The following is a 20,363-nucleotide window of genomic DNA, read 5'->3' as shown; positions in this document are numbered from 1 at the left end:
TAAGGGCACTATCAGTTACAGAATTGCCACAAAATTCAAAATGCTCAAAGTTGTTATCAAAACGTGGGCTAAGGAGATTGGCAGGAAAGAAGAAGAAGACATCAATGATATCCTTATGGAAATAGATGACTTGGACAGAAAAGAAGAACACTCACTGCTTTCCATCGATGAAAGAGATAAAAGAAAGAATCTGAAGCTTATGCTGTCTAATAAGCTGCACATAGAAGCCATATCTTGGAAACAAAAAACCAGAGTAAAATGGATTGAGGATGGGGGATAGAAACTCAAAATATTTCCACATGCTTGTTAATCACAGAAGAAGAATCAACTTTGTGAAAGAACTCACATTTGGAAACAACAGAATTAATGGTAATGAGACTCTTAGGGAAGGTGTGAAAATTCATTTTCAGAATTTGTACACTGAACGGCATGATCACAGACCGAATCTGAACAACCTATCTTTTAACAACATTTCTGAGCAAGATAAGGAGCACTTAGAGGGAAAATTCACTGAGGAAGAAATTTTAGATTGTCTTCGGGACTGTAATGGAGATAAGCCGGCAGTCTGGATGGTTTCAACTTCAACCTCCTCCAAACTTTTTGGGATATAATAAAAGGTGACATTACTGAATTTTTAATGACTTCCACAATCATAACACCTTTGTCAGATCTCTTAATTCCACATTTCTCGTTATGATTCCAAAACGAGCCAACCAGGAGAATATAAATGATTTTCGGCCTATTAGCCTCATTGGGTGTATCTACAAATTATTATCTAAAGTCCTTACTTAAAGGCTCTCTAAAGTGCTTGACAAAATCATTAGTGAATGCCAACATGCTTTTGTTTACGGGCAACAAATATCTGATGCCATTTTGATTGCTAATGAGACTGTTGATGAAGTTATAAAACACAATAAGAAGAGTGTTCTTTATAAACTTGACATGGAAAAAGCGTTTGATCATGTAAACTGAGACTTTATTGACTACATGTTTCAAAGAATGGGTTTTGGTCAGAAATGGAGAAGCTGGATCATATTTTGAATCACAACCTCCAGCTTCGCGATTATGGTTAATGGCTGACCTTCATCATTTTTTATTGCATCCAGAGGTTTGAGGCAGGGGGACCCTCTTTCCCCTCTTTTCTTTATCATTGTTATGGAGGCCTTAGATAAACTTATTGAGAAAGCTAAAGAACTGCATATGCTTAAAGCTATTACCGTTGATAATACAAACAAAACAATTGAGACATCTCAATTATTTTTCGCTGATGACATCCTTATCTTCTGTCAACCGAAGATTCGCTCATTCATTTTTTTGAGATGCATTTTATCATGTTTTCAAGCTGTCTCTGGTTTAAAAATCAACCTACACAAGTATGAAATGGTTATTTTGGGTGCTGGTGATGATAATGTTGATTCCCTTAATGCTACTCTCGGTTGTAGACTCTCACTTCTGCCTATCACCTATCTCGGAGTGCCGCTGGGTGCAAAACACAATGACAGCAAGATTTGGGACCCTGTTGTAGACACGGTACAAAACAGATTGGCCACTTGGAAAAGAAATTTTTGTCTAAAGGGGGTAGACTTACTCTCAACAAAAGCACTCTCTCCAACTTGCCCATCTATCATCTCTCGGTGCTCAATATTCTGTCTAAGGTGCAAAAAAGATAGAAACAATTCAATGTAACTTCTTATGGGGAGATGTGGATAATGAAAGGTAAAAATATCACCTTGTCAGCTGGAAAGTCAAAAAACCAGTAAGAGATGACGGATTGGGGTTGCGAACTCTTGTTAATTTAAACAAAGCACTCATTGGGAAATGGATATGGAGATATTGGAATGACAAAGAAAGTCTTTGGAAAAAGGTTATTGATTGTAAATAGTTTTCTGGTGATCAAAAGAATCGTTCACAAATTAAAAAACACAACTATGACAGAAGTCTATGGAGAAATATCATGAACATCAGCCCGGCTTTTCTTGATTGTACTGAGTGGATTATCAGCAAAGCTGACAAAATTCAATTTTGGAATGACGCCTGGTGCGGAACAATGACTCTCAAAGACAGATTCCCATAGATTTATGCCATCTCTAAATTCAAAATTGCTCGTGGGAGATGTTGTCACTCCGGACAGCCTTAATACATGGAACATTACTGTAATGAGAAATCTTCAGGATTGGGAAATTGAAGAATTCGAAGTCTTATTTCTTTATTTGTCGCACATTCAGATTAAAAATCATGAAGAACAAGTTGCATTGGAAACACAAAAACATTGGCAAATTCACTGTCAGCTCATTCTATGACTTTCTGGATGGCTGGATCAATAGTAATCAATTGAAATTTCCGGCTAAAATTATTTGGAAATCTGGAGCCCCACCCAGAATCTCTTTTTTCGCATGGGAAGCTGCTAAAGAAAAAAATTCTTACCCTGGATAATCTTAGGAGGTGAGGAATTCCTATTGCAAACAGGTGCTACCTCTGTAAAATGGGACTGGAATCGTGTAATCATCTTCTACTTTGGTGCCCTTTCTCTGACAAATTTTCGGTGATGATTCTTGGCTTGTTGAGGCTTTCTTGGGTCATGGCAAACACAGTCTTTGGGGAACTTCTTGGGTGGGAAGGTCTTAGCAAAAGAGACAAGTTCTTTAAAATTATCCACCTCACGGTATTTTGGATCATTTGGAAGGAAAGAAACAAACGTGCTTTTGACGGAAAAGAATTAGATTTCGACACTTTAAAAGACAATTGGTTTCACTATTTTGGCTCTACTATACTTGAGCATGATATTGATAGTAATGTTGATTTTGCTTTTATTGTAGATATAGTTATCGATATGTAAATTTTGTACATGTGCAGTGCCCCCTGGCACCTATCATCAATACATTTCTATACTTTTATTTCAAAAAGAAAAAAAGTTATTTGGGTCTCCTTCAGCATATATGCTAGTGTGGGGTATTAGAAGCTAGTGGTTCGTTTACTATGAAATCTGTCCACCCTGATCTTGTTTAGGACAATCTTTTCTAAATAACTTCTCATGGAAGCTCATTTGGAAGCTTAATTGTATGCCCTATTGGCTTTTGCATGGGAGGCGGTGAGAGGTTGAACCCTCATGATTGATTATCTCCAAAGGAAGGCGAAGATCCTTGTTAATGGATGCTATTTTTGCATGATGGTAGCAGAGACATCAGACCATCTATCTAAAGGTGCCTCTTTTCTTTTTGTTTTTGGTGTGTTGCACTAAAGTTACTTGGGTCAGATATTGTCATGTTTGTGGCTAAAGAGGCTTGGGCATGGCATGGAATATGCAGAGATGATAAGTGCAAGAATAGACTGATTCTCTTATCCCCCTTTCTACTATGTGCTTCATTTGGAAGGAAAGTAATCAAAGAGCTTTTGAGGAGTTGGCTTTTCCTTTGAACTTTATTGAAAATTTGATGAATTGTAAAGTGTCTGTACATGGGAGCTATATCCTTGGTGGGTTGTTTGTATTTATGTTTTTCTTCTTCAAAATTTTTTTTAAGTATATGATATACTTTAAAAGTGAGAGTAGGGCTTGAATTTGACGAATCGATTCGAGAAGCCAATAGGATATATTAAAAAACTTAGGACATATTGAACCTGAACCAGTCAAGCAGTAACAATCCACTAGCAAATTGCATGAATGAGATCCCCGTGCCTCTCTCAGGTCACATGTGAGGATCAAGCCTCTAGCAAAAGACTGTCTAACAATGGTGATTGCAAATAGACAGTCAGTGATTGTTGGTTTAACCGGGAATAGGCGGGTCTTGAAGAGTTGCAATGTTAGAGGTGGGTCACTTGTTTCATAGATTTTGATCAAGGTTTGGCCACAAATATTTGACAGAAAAGCCGGCTGCTGGTCTCTGCTTTGGTTTGCACAGTGGTGGCAGCTAAATGGTAGAAGAACATGTTGGACAATGAAGCAGAGTCAGCGGTTTGGGTTTTTCCTTTTCATCTTCAAGCTTTTGTTGTCTTTTCTTTTTCAGAAATATTATTTTGGCAGTGCAAGGATATGAATTTTTTTTTTCTGCTTTAAAGTAAGATTTAGCAAGGAAGATGGTAGAAGTTGGAATTTGATACCAACTAATGAAGTAGGTTGAAACTAACTTGTCCAAGATAGCTTAGAAATTAGAGGAATAGAGGTGGGAACCAGAGGAAATTGGAGATTAAAATGAAGGAAATTAAGGAAGAAGCGATAGAGCAGGATAGATTAGAAAGAAACAAAATTTCTTGATTTACAGAAAACAGAATATAGAGTAATAGATAATAGAAATTTTAGACAAAGGCTCTTAATTTGTCATAATTGTTTGTCCTCTAATCTATGTTAGTAACCTTCATATAGGTGCTATTTACAATTAATAATGAAGTATTAAGATAATAAAATATGAAAGAAGAAGTTTCTAGTTGCTACTGATGCTTAAAATCTAAGTAATAAGCTAGATTCTCAATAATAACAATAATTACAAAAAAATTTATATTAAATTTATTTGAAACTAGGATCTTATTTTTGCTTCAGTCTCCTTCCGATGTTGATTAAAACTTGGAAGAAACTTATTTTGTTAATTTGAGGAAATTTCAGTCATTAGAAACTTGATATCCTATATCTTCCATTATATCCTGCTTATGCCAGCACCATTTTTCCTATTTGTCCTTGGACTCTAAAACACAGATTAGTATTTTGAAGCTTCTTTTATAGGAACTTAATCATGCTAGTACCTAATATGAAAAGTAGAGGCAACAAGTGACAGAGAAAGAACTAGTGAAATTCAGTCTTGCATAGTATGTGTGTGTGTGTGTGTATATATATAGAAAATGAAGAGGAAATATCATTGGAATGTACAAAAGATATACAAAGTAAATGAGGATAAAGCTATTGTCCAAAAGAAAAGGAAACAAAATATGAATTATTGATGCATGACAGTAACTCAATCCCTTTGTAATATGAACAAAGAAAATCCCGTAAAAAAACCATGGGTCTTAGTCCAAAGGGAAGTAAAAACCATAATCCTCTCCCAGATGCCATCAGACAATTGAGACTTTTGCTAAAATTTTTTGCCTTTCTTCCCAACCAAAAATCCATAATCCAGCGAAAATAGTTTTCGCTGAAGCATCTTTTGATCTTTACTTTTTTCAAAAAACCACATAATGAGGTAGAGATGAAGATCATCAAGTCAGGAGGCCATCCCACAATGAAGTAGCAAATGGTTGTTATATTCAGTTCAGTGGAAGCATGTCATGCTGTTAGCTACTAAGTATTTTTGGATAGGATTTAGCATTCTTAGATATCACATCTAAAAATTGGGATTAAGGTAGAAAATATTTGCACTTAAGATCCTTAAGCATCAGATCTGAGATGAACTTTTCTCAAGCATCACCTACGGTAAGGATTTTTTAAGTATCACACCTAAGACATGATTGCATCACACAATCGAGGTACTAGGGAGATTCTCATGAGAAATTATTCATTAAAGCCTTGATTCAATGTTAAAATTATAAAGGTATTATGCTTAAAATAAAACCGTAATCTGACTATAGTTATAGAATCTTAATAGAAAACTAAATATTCAAAAAAATTTAAACTATAATCAAAATGCTAAAGCTACTAAAGTCCTATTTTTTTTAGATGAAAGAAAAAATGCCATTAAGGACAAGAAGAGAGAAATTACAATGTTAGAAGATAAGACATCCTCCTAAAGCCTTCTAGTGCAAGAAGACGAAAACAAAATAGCAGCAAACTTTCCAACAAGAATGAGTGCATTATTATCCCAAATTTCTACATAACACATAAAGGGAATAAAGTCCTAATCTATTTAAATATTCTAAACCTAGTTCTTATGCATTAGGGAAACTTTCACTTTCCAAAAAGAGAGCCAAGGAGTTAAATTGTCTATGGTAGGACTATTTGTAAGTAACTCAAAAACATGATATGCAAGTATAATTCCTTGAAGAGTCAACAAATCATAAGTTCTAATCAGGAGTTGAAGTGAGGCGAACAGAATCTAGCAAAATAATAAAAGACATCAACCTATTAATGATTTCACGACCATTGGGATCTTTTAAAAAGGAAAAGTTTCCAGGAAATGTTCTCACTGTGGTGATTCAAGGAGGACATTATGTCGATGAAAAGTCAATGAAGCCTGGGAAATTACAACATAAGAGTTTTTTTTCCATCCAATGGTTTTTGTCAAGATATAGATATGCTGGCAAGACATTAGGAGAATTAATTGGAAATCTTGTAAATTGAGAGATTAGGAGGTTAGGTTTGCTAGGGAGTTAGTGTCTTATTTAGGAATAAATAGGTTTCCTGATGAGTTAGTGTTATATTTAGGAACGAGTTAATTTCTTATTTTTTTTTCTCTTGTACTATATAATACCATGTATTATCAATTCAGAAATAGAGATTTTTCTTTTCTTCTCATATTTCTTCACATGGTATCAGAGCTTTAAACTCTTTTTTGGGAATTTTGTCTCTTTTCTCTTCAGCTTTAATTGCTGAACGATCTTCCTTTCAGCCTTCATTGCTGATCTTTTTATTTCTCATTCTTCTTTAATTCCCGTTTGGGCAGTCTTAATTGTTGTTGATTTCCTTCCTTCATCATGTCAACCTCCTAAACCACCGACACCACTGCCTCCAGCAATTCAAATCCATCCGAAGAGTCTAACTCTGTTTAGAAAATTGGGGAATTGCAGAATATTCGGGTCTTCTACAGGCTCAATGGGAAGAACTATCTCGAATGGTCTCAATTTGTCCGCACATACCTCAAGGGCAAAGGGAGACTTAATCATCTTTTTGGAACGGGATCAGCAAAGGATGACTCATCGATTGAAGCATGGGATGAGGAGGATTCCATGATAATGTCTTGGCTATGGGATTCTATGGATCCCATGATCAGTGATACGTGTATGTTTTTGGGTACAGTAAAGGAAATTTGGGATTTCATTCGTCGCACATATTCAAAGGCCTATGATGCTGCTCAAGTGTACGAGATCAAGATAAGAACTGCAGCCATTAAGTCAGGACACAAATCTGTCACAGAATATGCAAACCTGTGGCAAGAATTTGATTATTACCGAGTTTTTAAGATGAAACACCTCGAGGATACTTTTATCTTGAAGAACTTCATTAAAAAAGACTGGATCTATGATTTTTTGGCTGGATTGAATTCTGAATTCGATCAGGTTAGGATCCAAATCCTTGGTAAGGAGGACACCCCTCTAAAAGAGACAATATCATTAATTCGAGCAGAAGAAAGCCAAAGGAGTATTATGCTTCAAACACAACAAATCGTGAACGAGTAAGCCCTAATAGCAAAAACAGATCATCAGGAGAAAGGAAAAGGTAATCTAACTCAACACCCTGGTAGAGAAAACCAGTAGAAGGAGAACAAGGACAATCTTTGGTGCACCTATTGCAAGAAACTGAGAGAAACAAAGGAAAAGTGTTGGAAACTGAATGGTAAGCCATCAAGCCGAGAATGGGGGAATCGTGGGGGGGTAACAAAGGCCTCAGACACATATGGTAAAGCAAACCCAAAACTAAGGAAAATTCAGCTACAAGGGGATTCAACAATGAAGAAATTGAGAAGCTGAGAAACCTGCTGGGGTCTCTTGGGAAGTCTTCTGGAACTTGTTCTCTGGCTCTTATAGGTAAACTTTCGTTCTCTCTTTTTATGAATGCCTCGAAAATGTTATATGCTAATTCTTGGATAATAGATTTTAGTGCCACAAATCATATGACCCCGATACCTCAACTCCTTCACACCTATACTCCATGCTTGAGTAATAGGAAAATTTTAGTGGCCAATGGCTCTTTAGCTACTTGTTGTCGGGTTCAGTGATATACATATCACACCTACCCTTATCCTTAAAAATGTCCTCCATGTACCAAAACTATCAACCAACCTGGTTTCCGTTCAAAAACTAACCCATGATCTTAAATGTTATGTCACTTTTTTCCTTTATTGTGTTTTTCAGGATCAACACTCGGGGAGGAGGATTGGACTTGCTAAGGAAAGAAGCGGTCTTTACCACTTTGAATTATCAAAAACTGGTAAAAGCAATTTGTTCTTGGTTTTCTTCAGTTCCACAAATAAAGATGTCATTTGGTTGTATCACCTACGCCTAGGTCATCCATCTTTTAGGATTTTAAAAGTCATGTTTTCTCATGTTTCATGGATTAGATATGTCTGAATTTCATTGTGAGACTTGTGAATTAGCAAAACATGCTCGTGTATCTTTTTTTATTAACAATAAAAGAATCTCTCATCATTTTCATTTAATTCATAATGACATATGGGGTCCTACAATACTAAATGTTTCCGGGGCCTGTTGGTTTATATCCTTAATTGATGATTGCCCTTGGGTTACTTGACTCTTTCTTTTTAAACAAAAATTTGATGTTAGTATTGTTATACCCAACTTCCACTTAATGGTTCAAAACCAATTTGGGGTTAAAATAAAAAACTTTAGGACAGATAATGCTAGAGATTACTTCAACCAAATTGTCACCCTATTTTCAATCGTAGGGTATTATCCATGAATCATCATGTGTTAACACACCTCAGCGAAATGACGTAGTTGAAAGGAAAAATGGGCACATACTTCACACCACTCGAGCTTTACACTTTCAAGGGAATGTTCCTAAGTTCTATTGGAAAGAGGCTGTTCTTACTACCACACACTTGATAAATAGACTTCCCTCACGTGTGTTAAACAACAAAAGTCTCATACAAATCTTTAATAATTTTTGCCCTCACTTTAGAATATAAAATGGCCTAACACCTAGAGTATTTGGGTGCACTGCCTTTGTTCATGTCCACAACCAACAAAGAGGCAAACTAGATCCCTAAGCCATTAAATATGTTTTCCTTGGTTACTCATCCACTCAAAAGGATTACAACCCTTCATTCAGAAAATTTTACATCTCTGCAGATGTCACCTTCACAGAAAATAAATCTTTTTTCTCCAACTCCTCTCTTCAGGGGGAGATTTCAATGATGGAAGATAGTATTTGTGAGTCCTTTGAACCAATTAAAACCCTTGACCTTCCTCAGGTTTCAACCCATGCTGTTGAATCCGAGACCTTTGACCTAATCACATCTGAGTCACCCAACTTTGCTGCTGAACCCGTGTCATCACTTGTCCCTACCAGTGCAGGTCAAAAGTTATCAAGGTTCACGCAAGTGTATTTAAGGAGAAAGACCGTTTCAGCATTGATACAAGTCCAAGAATCCAACCGAGACTCTGGAAATGGGATCACGGTAAGATATGACCCATCTTTATATACACAATCTGTTGAAACACCTGATAATCCAAAAGACAACCTAGATCTTGCCATTACTGTGAGAAAAGGTTACAGAGAATGCATCAAACAACCGCTTTACCCACTATCTCACTATGTCTCTCTTAAGCACTTATCACCATCTTACAAAAAGTTCATTGTAAATTTAAACACCATTACTATCCCTAACACTATTTCTGAGGCATTGTCAAAAAGAGAATGGAGGGATGCTATGAGAGAAGAGATGAATGCATTAGAAAAGAATAAAACATGGGAGATTGTTGATAAATCAAAAAAGAAAAACATTGTTGATTGTAAATAGATTTTCACACTGAAATACAAGGCTGATGGATCCCTTGAGAGATATAAAGTAAAATTGGTGGACAAAGGGTATACTCAATCTTATGGGGTAGATTATCAAAAGACTTTTACTTCAGTTGCAAAAATGAATACAGTGAGAATTCTATTATCATTGGTTGCCCACTTCAGGTGGCAACTCCTACAATATGATGTTAAGAATGCATTTCTCCATGGTGATTTAGATGAAGAGATATACATGAATATCCCACCAGAATTTGAGAGGGACATAGTTAACAAGGTTTGCAAGCTGAAAAAGGGGAAGATTTGCAAAAGTCATGAAGGAGTCGGGATATAAACAAAGCCAAGATGACCACACTCTTCATTAAACATTCGGCTGTAGGGAGTAATTGCACTTTTAGTCTATGTGGATGACATCATAGTGACTGGAAATGATGAGAGAGAGAAGCAATGACTGAAGTAGAGGCTAGTAAAAGAATTTGAAATAAAGGAACTGGAAAAACTTAAGTATTTCCTTGGTATTGAGGTGACATATTCCACGCAGGGGATCTTCATGTCTCAGCAAAAGTACGTGATTGATATGTTGACAGAAACAGGGAAGATTGGGTGTAAACCAGTCTCTACACCAATGGATTCAAACCATAAGTTGGGAGAAGCTAAAGAAGAATCAACTATTGATAAAAGGATGTACCAAAGGTTGGTCGGAAAACTCATATACCTTGCCCACACTCGACTTGACAGAGCATACTCAGTGAGCATGATTAGTCAATTCATGCACGATCCAAGAGAATCTCATCTTCAAACTGCTTACAGAGTACTGCATTACTTGAAAGGCAATCCAGGGAAAGGAATTTTGTTCAAGAAGAACGACACTCTTGCTCTAGAAGTTTACACCGATGCTGACTATGCAGGTTCTCTAGTGGACAAAAGATCAAGTACATGGTATTGTACTTTTCTTGAAGGTAATCTGTTAATGTGGAGGAGCAAGAAATAGAATGCGGTGGCAAGATCATCCGCAGAATTAGAGTTCAGGGCTATTGCTCAGGGATTATGTGATATACTCTGGTTGAAGATTATTCTAGATGATTTGAGAGTCAAATGGGAAGAACCTATGAAGCTCTATTGTGACAACAAGTCAGTTATCAATATTTCTCATAATCCTGTACAACACGATAAGACAAAGCATAGCGAAATTGATAAACATTTCATCAAAGAAAAATTGGAGGAAGGGTTAGTGTGTATGTCTTATGTTCCATCAAAACGTCAAGTAGTTGATGTTCTAACAAAGGGCCTAAACAGTTCTAACTTCCATGATCTTGTATTCAAGTTGGGAATGGAAGACATCTATTCTTCAGCTTGAAGGGGAGTGTCGAGATATAGACATGCTGGCAAGAGATTAGAAGAGTTAATTGGAAATCCTGTAAATTGAGGGATTAGGAGGTTAGGTTTCCTAATGAGTTAGTGTTTTATTTAGGAATGAGTAGGTTTCCTGATGAGTTAGTGTCCTATTTAACAATGAGTTAGTTTCCTGGTTTTTTTTTTTTTTGTAACTTACTATATAATACCATGTATTATCAATTCAGAAATAGAGATCTTTTTTTTCGTCTCATATTTCCTCATAGTTTTCTCAAAAATGGAGTTGCATATTATGCTATCCTTCTTGATTATACAATTGTTGCTGTCAGGATTTCAACTTTAATCGAAAGTCAATGTGAGGCCTCTTACTGGATGATCAGGCTTTTCCTCTTTAAGTGGGATGTTGAGGGTTGTTTTTGTATTGAACACATCGGTATAAGAGCCCAAAACACAATCTCGTAAACAATATTAATTTTTTGCATCTTTGTTTGGTAGGGTGGAGAAGTTTGCTTGAGCTTGTGAATGGAATTTTTTTTTTTTTTTAATTTTCCTTTGAGTTGTCTGCTCAAGTACTAGAGTTCATCATCTGCTTGGAAATACTGTAGTGCGTCTGCTTTGGATGGTGTCTAGCATTTGATATCACTCTACTGATAGACTAGTTTTTTCATATGGATTCATTATACTTCACTTTTTAGCATATATTACAGTCTAGAGGAATTAGAGGCATTCATTAAAGAGATTATTCAGCCGGAACCAACTGCATAATTTTCTATGTGAGTTGATCTCTATCTTTGATTTGAGCAAGTTTCTGACCATAAGGTGGATGTTTATGCATATATTGTAATATCTGTGATCTTATGAACTCTTTCTTAGAACAAAAAGAGAAATCCGTAAAAGAGCATCAAGGGGGTCTCTCGGAATACAAAAGAAATATACAATGGGCAGATCTTACACGTTAGTCAAGATTCCTATAGAAAATAAAAGAATCAATTCAGTTTTTATTTTTTGTTGTTATTAGGCTAGTGTTTAGCCTAGTGGAGGTAATCACAAAGTTGGTGAGGTATAACTGATTTTGTTATTCTTCCTTCCTATAAAGTTGTTAGAATTTTGTTAGGTTTTTGTTAGAATTTAGTTGTATTTTTTTATAAATTGACACCTTATGGTGATGGAAATGATGAGTAGAAGTAGAATTTTCATTCTCTAAAACTTCATGGTATCAGAACATACCTGATCCAAGAGAATCATCCCTGTTGTGCTGAGTTACAAATGGTAACAGGTGAGCTTCTGTCTTCTCCACCGGAGGTCTCCTTGGGTTCCTATCATCACACACCCATCAACAACGGTGTGGGTGAAATGTCTTCGTCCTTTATCACAGGACACAAACTAAACGGCAGCCATTACCTTCAATGGTCGTCGTCCGTTCTGCTATTCATCCGAGGTAAGAGGCGCGATGAATATCTCACTGGTGAATTCATACCTCCTCCCGCAACTAACCTGAATGCTCGTACATGGAAGATCGAAAACAACATGGTCATGTCGTGGCTCATAACTTCAATTACTTCAAAAATCGGAGAGAATTTCCTTCTCTATGAGACCGCGCATGAGATTTGGGAAGCGGCTCAGGAATTTTACTCCAGTAAGGAGAACACCTCGCCATCTTTGAGATAGAATCGACTCTTCACGATTTTCGGCAAGGTGACTTAAGCGTAACCTAATATTATAATGCTTTGACCCGCAGCTGGCAGCAATTGGATATCTTCGAAGAGCATCGATGGAGCTATCCTAAAGATGCAAAAATCTTCAAATCGATTGTTGAACATAAGCGAGTCTTCAAATTTCTGCTGGGATTGAACAAAAACCTTGATGAGGTTCGGGGACGCGTGCTGAATATCAAGCCACTGTCGAGTTTTCGTGAGGCCTTTCCTGAGATTCGGCGAGAAGAAAGCCAAAGGAAGGTCATGCTGGGAGATGCCGAACTCAACCACCAGGCCGAAAATTCCTCTGCGCTCACAACTCGAGCACTGGATGCTCGTACGAAGAAAACAAGACCCTGGTGTGACCACTGTAGAAAGCTCGGGCATACACATGAAAAGTGTTGGAAGCTTCATGGCAAACCGAGTGATTGGAAGCCCTCCAAGCCAGAAAACTCACACAAGCACCAGGGAAATCACGTGACTGCTGGAGAAATTCCACCTGCTGTTGTGGAGAGCAATCCCTTTAGTCTTGAACAGCTGGAAGCTCTCCAGCACATGCTGTCCTAGAAAAGTTAACAAGTCAGTGCTTCAGTGGCACATAAAGGTAATATTTTTGGTTTGTCTGCTTTCTCATAAAAAAGGCAGGTTTGAGTTATAGACTTAGGAGCATCTGATCATATGACTGGAAATGCTTCAGTATTTCAAAAAATACAGCAAGTGTAAAGAAGATTATTCAATCAGAATTGCTGATGGATCCCTCTCAAAAGTGGCAGGAACGAGTTCTGTAAATTTGTCTTCTAATTTCTCTTTGCTTAGTCTTTTATGTTCCAAATCTGGATTGTGATTTGTTATCAGTAAGCAAGCTATGTGAAAATTTAAATTGTGCTGCCAAGTTTGTCTCCAACATGTATGAATTTCAAGATTTGAACCCGGGGAGGATGATTGGCAATGCTAGGATGAGCTCAGTATTCTACTTGTTTCAAATCAATGCTTCTAAAAGACAAACTCACAATGCAGTTTGTGCAAATTCTGTTTCTGTTTTTTCAGATAATGACTATGATATTATGTTGTGGCACTATAGATTAGAACATCTAAATTTCGTGTATCTGAAAAAGTTATTCCTTTTACTATTAAAAAAAAAAAATCTCATTTTATTTTAGTGTGAAATATGTCAATTTTCTAAGTATGTTCGGAGTTCATTTCCTAGTCTGCTATACAAACCTTCAAAACTATTTGTATTAATTCACCAACATCACTGAAATTAGGTGGTTTGTGTCCTTTATTGATGATCATACAAGAATTACCTAAGTGTGTCTTATGAAAAAAAAATCTGAAATTGGACCTCTCTTTAAAAAAATTCATACAATGATCCAAATACAATTCCATTCTACCATCTAAGTATTGAAATTCGACAATACTTGTACTTTGAAGCCACAATTGAGAAATATTTTACTGAATATAGCATTATTCACCAAAGCTCTTGTGTGCATACCCCACAACAAAATGGCATAGCCGAGAGAAAAAATAGACACGTTTTTGAGGTAGTTAGATCAATCATGTTTGCCACTCATGTACCAAAATTTTTCTGGGGAGAGGTTGTTCTCATTGCTACTTGATAAACCGGATGCTTTTCCGTGTCTTAAAGTTCCAATCACCTCACACCATTCTTTCACAAACCTTTCTTGAATCTCATATCTTAAACACATTACCACTCAAAGTTTTTGGTTGTTCAGCATATGTTCATATTCACACTCATCTCCTTGGGAAACTTGACCCAAGGGCCCTTAAATGCATATTTGTTGGGTACTCTGCTAATTAGAAAGGATACAAATGTTTAGTTCCAGAAACCCGTCGATTTTATAACACAATGGATGTCACATTTTTTTAAAACCAACCATTTTACCCTACAACTGATATTCAGGGGGAGACATTTACTCAAAAATATCAGTTGTGGGATGTAAACATATCTCCTCTATATCTACAGAGTCACCCTCCACCAGATAAACCCTCTCTGGAGCCTGAACCTACAACCTCACATAAAGAACCTGAACCAAAACCAGTTACAGAGAACACAGTACCTGCAATTAGTGAGTTACGTGTTTATACTAAAAGAAATAAAGGGAAGGCATCCGAATTATCCAAGCCTTGCCATGAATCCACCGTTGATCCTGGTGCCCAAAAATTGACAGGTAATGAGACTTTTATTCCTACTACAGATACTGACATTGACATGCCTATTGTTTTGAGAAAAGAGGCTTGGATATGCACCAAACATTCTATACAAGACTATATTTCATTAGACAAGTTATCTTTGGAACATCATACTTTTGTGTGCAGGTTAGACAGTAGCTCATCAGAGTCTAAAACAATCTATGAAGCTCTGAAAAATACCTGAATGGAGGCTGGCTGTTCAAGAGGAAATCAAGGCATTTGAAAAGAATGAAGCATGGGAATTAATTGATATACCTCCAGGGAAACACCAAGTAGGGTGCAAGTGGGTCTTCTCAACTAAATACAATCCAGATGGAAGTGTGAATCAGTGTAAGACTCGACTAGTAGCCAAAGGCTACACTTAGTCATATGAGATAGACTATCAAGAGACATTTGCTCCGGTAGCCAAACACAATACAATTCGGGTACTTCTCTCACTCACCTCTAATCTTGTTTGACCACTCTGCTAGTTAGATGTGAAGAATGCATTTCTTAATGGTGATCTAGAGGAACAAATGTATATGGACATACTGCCAGAATTTGAATTAGCAGACAGTTCTCAAAAAGTATACAAGTTGAAAAAATCACTTTATGGTCTAAAGCAATCTCCAAGGGCATGGTTTGATAGATTCACAAGAACAGTGAAACGGAAAGGATATGAGCAATGTCAGTCTGATCATAAATTATTTGTCAAACATTGTACCTTAGGTAAGAAATGGATATTGATAGTATATGTAGATGATATAATCCTTACAGGAGATCATATTGAGGAGATTCAAAAGTTCAAAGAATTCTTAGCCAAAGAGTTTGAAATGAAAGATCTCGGAGTACTAAAGTACTTCCTCAGAATAGAGGTGGCTAGATCCAAGAAAGAAATTTCGGTATCTCAACGAAAGTATGTTCTAGATCTTCTGAAGGAGATTGGGATGCTAGGAAGTAAGCCTGCTGACACTCCTATGGATCTAACCATCAAATTTGGATTCGAAATCAGTGATAAAACAGTTGATAAAGAAAGGTATCAAAAACTAGTTGGAAAGCTCATCTACCTAGCACATACAAGACCCAACATCAGTTTTGCAATAAGTACAGTGAGTCAATTCATGAATCAGCCAACTAAGGAACACATGAAAGCTATATATCGAATTTTAAGATATCTATAGATGACTCTAGAATAAGAATTGTTCTTTCGAAAGACAGTGAAAAAAGATGTTGAGATGTACACTGATGCAGATTGGACAGACTCAATAAACGAAGACGGTCTACATCAGGGTATTGTACCTATATTTGGGGAAACCAGGTCACCTGGCGCAGCAAGAAATAGTCAATTGTATCTCGTAGCAGTGCAGAATCTGAGATTAGGACACTTGCTCATTGTATATGTGAAGGTATGTGGGTAAGAAGGATACTTGTCGAACTAAAGGTTCCTAATAACGTTTCTATGAAAGTTTGGTGTGATAATCAATCAGCCATCAGTATGGCCAAGAATCCTGTACATCATGACAGAACCAAGCATGTGGAAATTGATCGTCACTTTATCAAAGAGAAGTTAGAAGATGGTACTATAACGCTCATGCACATTCCAACCAGTCAACAGATTGCAGACATCCTAACAAAGGCTCTACCAAAAAGGATCTTTGATGACATAACATTTAATTTAGGTTTACTCAACATATACATAAATTAGATTGAGGGGGAGTGTACAAAATAAAAGAATTAATTCAGTTTTTATTTTTTGTTGTTATTAGCCTAGTGTTTAGCCTAGTGGAGGTAATCACAAAGTTGGTGAGATATAACCGATTTTATTATTTCTCATTCCCATAAAGTTGTTAGAATTTTGTTCGGTTTTTGTTAGAATTTAGTTGTATTTTTCCTATAAATTGACACCTTATGATGATAGAAATGATAAGCAGAAGTAGAATTTCCATTCTCTAAAACTTCAATTTCATCTGTAAATCGTTTTCTGAAATTGAGAAAATCTTTGGCCGATTAGAGCTAACGACGCTTGGATGAAAACAAAGGGTTTTGAACCTAACAACCTAGACTATGCCAAAACAATAAAAGAGGTCCTTACTTTTTTCTTTTAAATAACCTATAAAGTTACCTGGAGAGATGAGAGAGAGAAGCTTCTTCATTCTCTGAACACCCAAGATGCCTTGCCGTGCCCACAACTTGTCCGCCACTGAAGCAGCCATGATTCAATAAACTAGAAGATTTTAAGATCATAGACCAGAAAATGTTATGAAAGGTGCATCTTAACAAAAGATAATACAAGTATTTGCAGCATTCTTGAACAGAGAACAACCATTCAACAGAATCTTACATTTTGTTAATGAAATTGTTGATAGTAAGGATACATCTATCTGTAACTTCACACGCAAAAATAGGAGAAACATGCTTCCTCCAAATCTGCTGCCATGGGAAAAGGAAGGACGCTTTTGATAAAAAAACCCGAAAACTTAAAGACGATAATAACTCAGAATATCAAGAAGTTCCCAAGGTTCTATTATCGAGTAACTGATTTGCTAATAACAAAATATTTAGAGACTGGAACCAAATGCTCGCTAGATTGACTTCTATATCTCTTCATGCTCCCTAGATTGGGCAACCTGCATGAATTTTGAGGAGTACTGAATGTAGTCACCTTCCTTACGGATCATTGAAGTTTCTCACTACCTCCACCTCTCCTACCACTTAGTCACCAACGATCAGGAACTAGTTGCCCATAAGAGCATCTTCGCTTCTAGTCAATGAAAACAAATCCGCTAACTGTATGCAGAACAGAGAAGAGCCGCACCAAACATCATCACAAAGCCAGAGACTCTTCCCATTGCCACCTTGAAATGAATACCTCAAAATTCTCACATGCCTTACTAATCCACCTCCATAAACTGGAGCCATATGAACCCCTGAACTTTTAGCCTTGCGATCCTTTTCCCATAGTTCATACTAACCCTAATCACCTTCCAACACTGGTGTCCTTGATTAGTCATAAATTTCCCAAGTCATTATTGAGCACTCTATTAAAGCTCATCAAAGACAATTCCAAGGCTCCTGAAGTTCAATGGAAGACTGACTACCTCCCATGCCACCAAATACAATGTTCGTTGCTCATATCAGCACGCATAACCAAGATTGGATGTGCTTTCCAATTTCTTAGGAACACCTTATCAGGATTAGAAGAAAAAAACTTCTGTTTGTAAAATTTGTGAAAGTGCCATCTATTTTCATTGTTCAACTCTTTGACAACACGAAAAAACCATTGTTCAACTCTTTGACAACATGAAAAAACCAAAAGCTCTGCCCTCCCTCTCTATCTATCCAAGAGATGGAAGGGCGGAGGCCTTTGGTGTCCCCTCCAGTCAAGAATTGGAGCCTCACAATCACTAGCCAATATGCTTTTCTCGCATGCCTTTCTTCGTTCATGGTTCGATATTCTGGTGTCCTAGGCGTAGAGGAACAACACCAATCCATTCCGAACTTGGGTTCAAGAATTCCTATATAATTTAAGCGACACAATCAAAGCTTTTTCTATTCTTTTATTAACTGATTTATGTATCGGATTCCATTCGCTTCACGGTTGGAAACTAATGATTGGTTATATTTACAAAGATTTTGGATTTGCTCATAACGATCAAATTATATCTGGTCTTGTTTCCACCTTTCCAGTCATTCTAGATACAATTTTTAAATATTGGATCTTCCGGTATTTAAATCGTGTATCTCCATCACTTGTAGTGATTTATCATTCAATAAATGACTGAAAAAAAATTCACTGATCCAATTCTAATGTTTCTTACTTTGTACATAAACAAAGCATTCAAAGTCGTATTTACTTTACTCTTTCTAAAAAAACTTCCATACATTTGTCTCATAAAAAAACTTCTGTTTGTAAAGAATCTGTTTTGACATGAAATAGATATGTCCATATATCTCTGACTTATCTTTATGAAATGATAAAATATGCGAAGCCGATACGAGTAGTAGATTGGAACATTTACCAAAGTTTTCCTAACAAGTGTGAGCCTATAGCTGTCACACAGAAGACTTCTCTTTCATCCTGTTAGTCTTCTATAAAATTTTTTAATCATCGGTTTCCAAATAGCTTTATCCTTTAGCCCCAAAAGCTAAGTCAAACATATTTAATGGGAAATGAAGAAAGCTTGTACCCAGAATGGTAGCATAGACCTGTCCATCTACATATTTTGTATAGGAAATAATTTAGTCCCACGAGAAGTAGTCTTGAGTGAGGAAACAACTTGGAAGGGGAGCAAAATGTATTTGATGTGAAGAAGAGATACCTTATTTGGTTTGCAAAACAAGATGGTATCATCTGCAAAGAGCACGTGAGACAATTAGTCGTTTCCCCTTCCTTGTAGTAAGTGAATATATCACCTCATTAGTCACCAAAACATCTAGGATCTGCCTCCACCCGACAAAAAAAAACCTATATGGATTCAAGTTATTTGTAAAAACAACAAATAATAAAAAAAAAGCCTTGGTTTGCATCAGCTCGTGGTGCTCGATGGTGGAAACTGGTGGTCTAAGGTGGGTAACAACAGTCAACAGCAGTTGGAGAAGCTTGTTGACTGCGACTGAGTATTCAGTAATGATTACAAAGTAGTTGGTAGTTGTAGCAGCCAGGGGTGGTCAATTTATATATGAAAAAAGAGGACATTTAAATAATATTTTGCATTATTCGGTAGACTGTTTATTTTCTCAACCTTTAAATAATTATTTTAGTAGAATGAGAACTACTTTATCCTGTCCATGTTTGAGCGGAAGAATCCATGAGACATAAAATTCTTACTCTGTAGCTAGCTTGTTGGTTGCGGTTCTCTGCAAACCTCTAACACATCAATCTTTCTCAGATGATTCAATTTGTTATTTTAGGTAATTCATTGACAATTATGTTGTTTTTTCGGCCAAATATTTGACAGATCATAGAGAATTGTGAGAATCGGCTGGGTGAGAAAGTGGAAGAGCTAGTAGAAATGGTAAAAGAGATGTTGCCTCCTGTTCCAACAGCATTGAATAATGAGAAGGCAATTGAAAAGGCTAAAGAAGAAACTGGAGATCCGGAGCAAGCGGCAAAGCATGGAAGTAAAACTGCGGGCAGGTAACGGAGGATAATAAATTAAGGTCAAGCTTTGTTTGGTGAATCCCTATATATTTGTGTGTATATATATAAATATTAGGGGTTTTGTGGCTATACAAAGATTCTAGTTTAGCTTCAACAGACATTGATAATGATCAAAACATAGCGAGTAGATTTTCATGGTAGCACTGGATTTGTGTTTGAGATCCATCAGGACAAATTAAAACATAGGAAACACCAGATTTTTACTGAATTCGTCATCAATATAATTGTTCACAATAAATTGGCTAATCTCATTTTAAACCCACCCATTAAAGTTTTTTTAGGTGAAATTACGTACGCAGTTATTTCATATATGTATCTGACTTATGATTAAAAAGGCAAAATTCTCTCT

General features: G+C 36.5%; 1 protein-coding gene across 4 annotated transcripts in view; it reads left to right on the top strand.

Annotated features, from left to right (window-relative positions):
* LOC110820081 (uncharacterized) overlaps positions 1-20,265 on the top strand; it is a 28,042-nt gene extending 7,777 nt beyond the window's left edge. For 2 of the 4 annotated variants that reach the window (XM_022049457.2, XM_022049456.2), the window contains exons 5-6: positions 7,990-8,065; positions 19,812-19,874. In XM_022049457.2, coding sequence (XP_021905149.1) covers positions 7,990-8,065; positions 19,812-19,828 — 93 coding nt within the window. In that variant the 3' untranslated portion in view covers positions 19,829-19,874. Of the gene's footprint in view, positions 1-7,989; positions 8,066-19,811 lie in introns of all 4 variants that reach the window. The other 2 variants (XM_022049455.2, XM_022049454.2) reach the window with 1 other exon arrangement.
* Positions 20,266-20,363: the final 98 nt, after the last annotated feature.

The sequence above is a fragment of the Carica papaya genome, chromosome 4 (genome assembly GCF_054855325.1).
Source record: "Carica papaya isolate Zhongbai chromosome 4, ASM5485532v1, whole genome shotgun sequence".
NCBI classification, from domain to species: Eukaryota; Viridiplantae; Streptophyta; class Magnoliopsida; order Brassicales; family Caricaceae; genus Carica; species Carica papaya.
This window is presented reverse-complemented; position numbering and strand designations above follow the sequence as displayed.